Source organism: Nematolebias whitei, chromosome 22, assembly GCF_014905685.2.
Source record: "Nematolebias whitei isolate Nwh7 chromosome 22, NemWhi1, whole genome shotgun sequence".
Taxonomy (NCBI): Eukaryota; Metazoa; Chordata; class Actinopteri; order Cyprinodontiformes; family Rivulidae; genus Nematolebias; species Nematolebias whitei.
Window position 1 is genome coordinate 13,257,807 of NC_056519.1, and position 9,529 is coordinate 13,267,335.

The 9,529-nt window shown below is 40.5% G+C and overlaps 1 protein-coding gene across 2 annotated transcripts in view; it reads left to right on the forward strand.

Moving 5' to 3' along the window:
• Nucleotides 1–7,911: 7,911 nt before the first annotated feature.
• iqsec3a (IQ motif and Sec7 domain ArfGEF 3a) overlaps nt 7,912–9,529 on the forward strand; it is a 104,277-nt gene continuing 102,659 nt past the window's right edge. For both annotated transcript variants that reach the window (XM_037695790.1, XM_037695791.1), the window contains exon 1: nt 7,912–8,686. In XM_037695790.1, coding sequence (XP_037551718.1) covers nt 8,130–8,686 — 557 coding nt within the window. In that variant the 5' untranslated portion in view covers nt 7,912–8,129. The remainder of the gene's footprint in view (nt 8,687–9,529) is intronic.

Genomic DNA, 9,529 nt, shown 5'->3' on the forward strand with positions numbered 1-9,529 from the left:
TGTTTATAACCTTTTACTGCTCCTTTCACATTTTGTTCTGGTTCAGCTTATTTCAGCTTCCTTGTGCAAACTTTAACTTTTTTCAGCTTTTTTTTCAGATGTTTTGTGATCCTTTTACATGTTTTTCTGCTAACTACAACATTTTTGTGCTTTTTCTAAATTATTTCTGCTAATTCCTGCAAGTTTCAGCTTTTTCTACGATTTCAGCTACTGTTTTTATGCAGATTTAAAAATTTTCAGCTAATTCCATATTTTTTTGCACTCTTCTAAACTTTTGTTGCCCTCTTCAGCAAAAAATGTGCTCTCATCACTTCTTTCTTTTAATTTAAGCTTCTTTCTGCTTTTGAGCTATACTTTTCAGCTGTTTTTTGCTAATTTCAGCTTTTTTCTGATATTTCCACTTTTTTGTGCTCATTTCTGCTCCTTTTAACAAATGTGTCCTTTCTGCTATCTTCTTCTAGTTTAAGCTCATTCTACCTTTTCACCTACTTTTTTTTTTTTTTTTTTTTTTAGCATTTTTGTCCCTTTCAGCGTTTTTCAGACAGTTTCAAGTTTTTTATGGTGATTTCTGCTACTTTCAGCCTAATTAACTTATTTCTGCTAATTTCAGCTTGTTATGCTCCTTTCAGCTTTTTTCTCCTAGTTTTGGCTTTTTCCTGCTATTTCAGCTACTTTTTAGTTGCTTTGTGCCTAATTTAGACTTTTCAGCTAATTCCAAAAATTTTAGCTCATTTCAGCTCCTTCCACTTCTTTCTGGTAGTTTAAACTTCTTTCTGACTTTTCAGCTACTTTTCATCTATTTTTTCATTTCAGATTTTTTTATAGCTAATTTCATAATTTCTGTGTTCATTTCTGCTTATTTAAACCTAATTCAACAATTATGTGTTCTTTCTACTTTCTTCTGTTAACTTAGACTTGTTCTGTATTTCAGCTACAATTCAGCATGTTTAAAGCTAATTTCAGCTGTTTTTCAGCAAGTGCTTCAGCAATAAGCATTCACATGGCGTTTTCTCAGGAAATGAAATTTTTCTAGTTATCATTTATTAATGTTTCTCATGTAAATTTTATCTCCTTGACAAAAGATGAAGCAGCCATCGTGTCCAGATTTCCATCTTCCATCCCCTTTCTTGCCGGATTGCCGATAATAGCTTCTAGTAATCTGCAATAGTTGCTCATTGCCTTTTATCTCATCTCATTATTGATCTTCCTCAACCAGTAGAGAGAGAGAGTGGGCTGATGGGTATTGGCTTTGGACACTAAAGCTTGCCAGAGGTCAACGAGATGCAACCATTAAAGATCCTCGCTGCTTTAATCAGGTGGAGGCTTTTAAAGGGGCAACAAAAAGAGAAAGGTGTTTGCTTCCCTCTTCAACTTTTAGTGTCATTTATTAAATGTTTTTTTTGGTTGACGTAAAGAAAGTTAATCAAAATCCTCTTCAGAACACAGAAACCTGCTCGCTGCGTGGCCTGGAGTCTTCCTGGAGAAACGGCGTGAACAGTCTCGTGATCCTCAGCGCCATTCGAACGCAGACTGTTTGAAAAGTGAAGCTTTAAAGGAGCAGCTTTGAGCTTTTTGGCACCAAACATCCTGTGAGTTACTGTTCCGGGTTCTTGGTGATTTCTTTTAAAGCTGCTCACAAACCTTTGAAGAAAATGGTGCTGAATAAAACTGCTGACTAAACCAAACTGAAAAATATGGACTTTTTAGTACCTTCATCTCCCCGGTCACCTGCTTGTCTTTTATCTTCATTTCCTCGGCTGTGACTCACTGGAGGGGAATCAATAAAGAATAATTGATTTCACCTGGACTTAACTCAGCTCCACAGTTTATGGGACGAGTCTGCAGAATTTTCTACTTTCAGTTTGCATCTGAGCAGAGCAGTTCAAGGATGGAGGTTCATACAAATGTTTGGCTCAAACAAAATGAATGAACAAGTGGATAAATTATAATCAGAGGTTTCTGAAGCGTTCAAATAATCACAGCACTGTTTGGAAGAGTGGATTGTTTTGTAACCTTTACAACATGTTACGCCCCAACAAACCACACAACATTTCTATTTAAGATGAGACTTTTTAAAACATTTTATTTCAAATAATAATTTTTTTTTTATGAAACTTGCAGAAACAGACACCAAATCTCCTGATGCATGCTCAATAATCCAGGTAGAAAAATCTAAAAAAGTAAAATCTGGTCCTGGACAAAAACATCATCATTCTCCCAGAAGACAAAGGAAGGTGCACAGTGATTTTGAACCAGAAAGACTATCATGAGAAAGTTATGACACTCCTTAGTGACGTAAACACTTATGAACCTCTGAAAAGAGATCCAGGAAGTGGTTACAAGAAGAAATTGATAGATTGCCTGAAAATTTTGGAGCAGGACAAGGCTATTGACCGTTTTCTGTACCACAGACTGTACCCAGGGGAGGCCACACCTAGTCTGTATGGTTTACCTAAAATCCACAAACAAGGTGTACCTTTAAGACCAATCGTTAGCATGATTAACTCTGTCACTTACAATGTTTCCAAATATCTGGCGTCGGTACTCATCCCTTTAGTTGGCAGCTCAGAACACCACATAGAGAACACCATGGACTTTGTGGATAAGGTGAGGGATGTCATCATGGAGACTGATGAAACGATGGTCTCTTTTGATGTCACATCACTCTTTACGTGCATTCCTGTTGAGGATGCAGTAGAGGTGGTCAGTTTAAAATTAAAATCAGACACCACTCTGAGCAGCAGGACCACACTTTCCACAGAACAACTGTGTCAACTCTTGAAACTGTGCCTGCAGTCAACCTACTTCACATATGGGGAGCAATATTATAGGCAGAAACATGGGTGTGCTATGGGGTCTCCAGTTTCTCCTATTGTTGCCAACCTGTACATGGAGGAGGTAGAAAAGAGAGCCTTGACGTCCTTTTCAGGGACACCACCAAGTCATTGGTTCAGGTATGTTGACGACACCTGGGTTAAAATTAAATCTCAGGAAGTCCAACATTTTACTGACCACATCAACTCTGTGGATAAATACATCAAGTTCACACGAGAAGATGTAAAAAATGACAAGTTGGCTTTCTTGGACTGTGAGGTCTCAGTCTCTGATAGAGGACATTTGCAAACCGAGGTGTACAGCAAACCCACCCACACAGACCAGTATTTGCAGTTTGACTCCCATCACCCTTTGGAGCACAAGTTAGGAGTCATCAGGACTCTGTATCACAGAGCAGACAGTGTCCCCACTAGCTCAGGAGCCAGGCAGAAGGAGAAATCCCACACAAGACAGGCTCTAGAGCAATGTGGATATCCTAACTGGGCCTTCCTAAAAGCAGAGAAGAAACCCAAACAGGACTCCAGTCAGCCAACAGGTGAAAAGGAGGAACCCAGACCCAGACCAGTGGTCATTCCATATGTTGAGGGAGTATCAGAGAAACTGAGACGTTTATTTTCTAAACATTACGTCCCAGTGGCTTTTAAACCCCAAAATACATTACGGCAAAGACTGGTTCATCCCAAAGATCCAGTCCCCCGGCACAAACAGAGTAATATTGTGTATGCTGTTCAGTGTCAGGAGGGCTGTGATCAGTCTTACATCGGGGAAACAAAACAGCCACTGGCCAAAAGGATGGCCCAGCACAGAAGATCAACATCATCAGGCCAGGACTCTGCGGTCTACACTCATCTCCAGGCCAGCGGTCACTCTTTCAGGGATGAAGATGTTCACATCCTGGATAGAGAGGAACGATGGTTTGAGAGAGGAGTAAAGGAGGCCATCTTTGTGAAAAGAAACCGTCCATCATTAAACAGGGGTGGAGGCCTACGTGTTCAATTGTCCCCCTCTTACAATGCTGTGATTGCTAGTATCACTCAGCCCTCTGCGAATAGTACACAGCCATCAGTGTGCTAATGATCCATTGTTAGGCTGATGGTCCTTCTTGAGCATGTGATCAGCTGGTTTTGGTTGTCAGCAGCAAAACTGGTTGATCCACCCTGAGAAGGTGCTATTTAAGAGACTGAGCTGAAAACAGCACCTCAGACTGAAGAAGTCTCTCGGACGAGAGACGAAACGTTTCTACATTTTTTTGTTGTTTTGCTTTGTTTTGGGTTTTTTTGAATGTCCAGAGGACCAGATTTTACTTTTTTAGACACCAAATCATTGCAGACTATTTGTATAAATGTGGTTCAAAATGAACTTTTCAAGTACATTTTGCCAAACCAACATTACATGTTGGAAACCTTATACTTACCTTATTATAAACATTAAATAAGAAGTTTTTCCTTTTGAAATTAAAATAGTGCAGTAATATTACTGCTTGGCTGGATCATCTTAAGTGCAGCTCTAAGATAATGACTTTAGTCACTTTAACTTGTTGATTGAACGTTATTAACATTTACTTTATGCTAAATGGTTTGCCTTTTCATTTATTTTACAAAGTAATTCCTTTCCTCGTTGTCCTTCATACTCCACAGGCATTTCTAAAAATTATATGTTTTATTGACAAATTTCCTTCAGGATTTTATTATTCACTTTAATACTTTATGTTCAGTTCTTTACAAGAAAAAAAAAGTGTCCTCTTTGATTTGAGCCTAAAATATTTTATTTTATTTTTTTTAATCTATTTTTTGTACATTCATGCCCATGTGAATATGTATACCTACAACCAACAAGTCATCTCAGGACATAATTTTATTTAGATTCTGACTCAAGTGCTGTGAGAGTCCAATGTTTTTCCTGCTGGGTAGCACCAGTGAGCAGCAGCTGTGGTCTATTCCAGCGATGAGCTGCCTTCAGGAGTATAAAAAACGGCTGAAGTGATCTCTTCTTTGCTGGAATCTGCCCTAGAACTCCTGGTGCCACTTGTCTTCTGTCTAAAACCAGCTGCTCACCAACCTGCCTGCCCACAATCCAATACGGTACCCACCATCATCACCTCCATTTCTGCCATTAGTCCATCGTTTATTGTGGGGGTTACGTTCCAGATGCCCCTGCAATAAGTGAAAATCCACTACGTAATATTTATTTTAGTATTTATATATATATATATATATTTTAAGGCTTTATAAACCCTTTACAGACTTTTGTAATGCTCTAAACTCTTAAACCTGCGTCATTTTAACAACATACATATGTAGCTACTAAATTTTACTCACCAGCTGGCAGAACGGCAGTGACTCTCGGCTCTGCTCCAGTTCTGATCCGGTTCTGTGCAGCCGTTGAGCACCCAAGTGCATTTTTGGGGAGGGGCCGGATCTTCATGTGGTCAGCGCGGGACCGGTGGTCCAATAACGATATTTAAAAAGTCTCGGTGTGCTACAGAGAGTAGCCAGACCTTCGGCGACATCTCCCCCGCTCGGAAATTGTCGTGGGCTGGCTACCTGCTCTTGGATTCGCCGATGGGTCTGGAAGTCTGGTCTTGCTCCGGTTCTGGTCCTGTTCCTGGTGGATTCTGCGCGGCTCTCTAAATCCGCTGGGTGCCAAAGTCACTTTGAAGGCCCAAACTTTTTCTGATCTGATCAAAACATCCCCTCTACATATTTCAGCAGAAGTAAACGGGGTTTATGGGAAATGTAGTCCTTATGAGCGGGGATACAGTGCAGGCTTATTGAAAGAAAACTACAAAAATGGCAGCACCTGTCCGAAGTATTGTATTTTTTGGTTAACTTTTCACTGTACAGTATCCAGTACTGTCCCAATCACGTGAGTAATATTAAAGTTGACCGTTGTATGTCATGTACAATTTAATTAAAAAAAAAAATCCTCGTGTTCAGTCTTACTTTGAAAAACCGTGAAAGAGCGAGACCGCAAAGTAGCGAGGGACTATACGTACCTGGACTCCTCCACCTTCTCTCAGTGTTATCAGACCACAAGGGATCTGTAAGAAGATACTAACTTCACCACAGCATTACTCTCCTTTGCAGATCCTCCCAGTGCCTCCTGGAAATACTTCAAAGTAAAATGTTACCTTTATTCAGAATTGTTGAGTCTGTTCGTTCCTCTGCTGTGACTACTACAAATATGACAAGTGCCAAACACTTCTTCCAACAGGCTTTCCTTTTAAACAATAGGAACATTTTAATGAAAATTTCATGTAAATCTTGTATGAAGGTGTCTCTTGGTACCGTTTACCACATGACACATTAAAACAGTCGGTTCCCATTTATGAGAGGACAGTTTTTGTTTTTTCCATTATCACTTCTCACCACTGCATTGCATTGGCTGTAAAGATGATGGATGACAAAAACAGCTTTGAAATTAAGTTGTAGAGAATTCAACAAGAGGCAAACTAAAAAAAAAAAAAAAACTTATCAAGAACAGATACTGATGCTGGCGCACGAGATCCAGCTCGAGTTTATAACTTTTGAGGAGGACGTGGAACATTTTGTCCTCTGCAGGAGTTACTTGATCATTCATCTCACACAAAGAGCCTTCTCCATCATTTCTGATCAAAAGCTGTGCAGCCATCTCAGGTCTCATGTTCACCTGAGAGATAATTGGTGTTAAAGGTGACTGCAGGGTCCAGGATGACTACCAGCTGATGTCGACACCAAAGTCACTGCCTGAACTCTTCTTTTTTTTACACTCCTACTGCAAAACCCCCTTTTTTTATTTTTTGGGCTCTGTCCAGCCTTGTGATGATGGCCGGGCATGCAAGTCATTTTTTATTTTATGCAGCTTGTAAAGCACCCATATGGGGAGAGGGAGCTGGCTGCTCTCACACTGGCTCACTGTGGTCTTATCACTGCACTGTGGGGCAAACAAAACTTCTCCCAACTGTTACAAGAAAGTTTGATGAAACTTTAACATCAAACTTTAACAAATAAATCAGATTCTGTCTCTGCAAACAGTTTTGTAGCTAAATCAATGAGGCTAGTTAAACACAAATACAACCAGAGGGCTTTTTTTTTTTTTTTTTTTAACATTTTGATGCAGTGCTGCAATCACTCCAAATCATCAGTAGGAATAAAGTCTGAGGCCAAGAATTATTATTTTTTTGTGCCTTCTATTCCTGCATGCCGTCTCCTTATTTTAATCCACACATTTAATAAAACGTCAAAGAAACCAAGACAAATTAAGATAAAATAATATTTTGCTTGATCTAATTAGTTATATTTATTTCTGTTCTTTTGAGAGCACCGGGAGAGCTTTTTTTTATGCAGACTGTATTTTTTTTTACTAGAAACCTCTAAAAATAAGTATTTTGGTCATTTTCTTAAGCTTTCAGACAAAGTCAAATGAGCTGCAGGAGAAGTCAAATACACAACATTTGCCATGCATCAGAAACGTTCTTGGATCTTCCTCCTTATCATTTGTTTCAAGTTAAGGTCACCTTTCTTTTCCACAGGTATTGCAGTCTGAGAGCAGACCTGGATAGTCCCAGAACTTGCTGGAGAGATTGTATATCCTCTCTGGTCTGAGAAAAGAGTGTCGCTAGGGGGAAGTGACGTTGCCTCTGCAACTCAATCAGACAATGAAGGGATGGAGGGATGTTTTACATAAAACATTGAACAAAAAGCGCCTTTTGTCCCCACTAACACTCGTTCTGCTATAGAGCTAAATGATGGTTCATTGAGTCTCCTATGGTGCAACAAGCAAAATGTTGGTAAACAATCATTTTGTGACTGCAGCCAGGTCACTGTCATTAATGCCTGTTTTATTATTATTTTTTTACAAGTTTAAACAATTATATTTTTGAGTATCTTTTCTTTTGAATAATTTGGGAAGGGTTAGGAATACTTTATTATTATTATTATTATTATTATTATTGTTGTTATTATTGTTATTATTATTATTATTATCTAAAATCATGTTAAGAAAATAACCTGTAACTGATTCACTTTGAGGATTGGCGCTGCGTACTGATGTCACTGTTCCACTACGACCCCGCCTCCGCACTCTGCTGATGCTCATCCTCCACTTGCATCAGCACCATTTCTGGCATCCTCATTAAACACGCACACACACACACACACACACCCTGAAACTGCCCACCTCCCAGGAGCGTAGAGGCGTCAGAACCCGGATGCGCTCCGTCCTGAAGGCCACATCGACGGATCACAGCGTGAGCAGCTGAAAGGAAGCCGTCAGAACCGGGCTCGCGCACTGCCACAGCCAGTCTACTGTCAGTGATGGAGAGCCTGCTGGACAATCCAATGAAAGCCGTCCTGTATCTGAAGGAGCTCACCACCATCGTCCAGAACCAGCAGAGTCTGATCCAGACGCAGCGCCAGCGCATCGACGACCTCGAGCGCAAAGTGGAGGACCTGATCGGAGAGAACCGACAGCTGCGGGACCCCCACCTCTACGTCCAGCAGCCCTCTCAGCAACACTACCATCACCACCACCATCACCCATCTCACCGCAGCGCCAGTCCCCAAGCCCCGGCCCACCTCCACCAGCACCCGGGGAGCAGCAGCAAGGCTGCGGCGCACCTCGGCCAGCAGCAGCAGCAGCAGCAGCAGCTGGTCACCAACCAGGCGGCCCAGCCTCAGCAGCACCCCCCTGCCCCCCCCTCACACCACCCGCAGCAACTGCAGCTCGTCCCCACCTCCCCGCAGTCCCCCAAAGTGAGCCAAGCCGGTTCGGAGCCCTCGGAGGAGGACAAGAGGAGCGCTTGCTGCAAGTCCCTGGTTCCGCAGACCCCCTCCACCCTCTGCCGCTCCGTGGGACTCCCCAGGAAAGCAGAGTAAGGAGCTCTCATGTTACTAAAATATATTTAGGAAGGAAGCGTTTTATTCTGAGGAGATAATATTAGCATATTTAAGGTAACGAGATTTTTATTTCAATGTTGAATCATGTTGAGTGACTGCTTCAAGAAAGTGAAGCTGAGCTGCTGCTAAACTTCAAACAAGCAGCTAAAATCAACAAAAACCTGAATGAAGCACTAAAATTAGCAAAACATTTGCAAAAGCTAAAATGAACAAAACCTCAGCTAAAAAGTTCAGTGACAAAGACATTGCTAAAAGCTAAAATTAACAAAAGCAAAAATGGACAAAACAGTAACCAATAGCTAAAATGAGCAAAAGCACAGCTAAAATGTTAACTCAGCAAACTTAATCCCCCCAAAATTACAGTCAACAAAGCCATAGCAAAAAGTTAAAATGAACAAAACCTCAGCTAAAAGGTTCACTAAACAAAGTCAATGCTAAAAGCTAAAATTAACAAAAGCTAAAATGGACAAAAACAGTAACCAATAGCTAAAATGGAAAAAGCATAGCTAAAATGTTAACTCAACAAAAACTAATGCCACCAAAATTACAGTCAACAAAGCCATAGCAAAAAGCTAAAATGGACAAGTAGCCAAAAGCCAACCTAAAACGCTACAAGAAAAGGCAAAAATGCTAAAATTAGCTAAACAGTAGCTAAATGCTATAGTAACCTTAACTATAAGCTAATAAAAAAACAAACTAAAATCAGCAAAACCCCAAGTATAAGGAAAATATAAAATGAACAGACATTAAAATAAACAAAACCAAAGCACAAAGCTAATAAAAAACTAAACAAAGAGTTGCTATAAGTGTAATTTAGT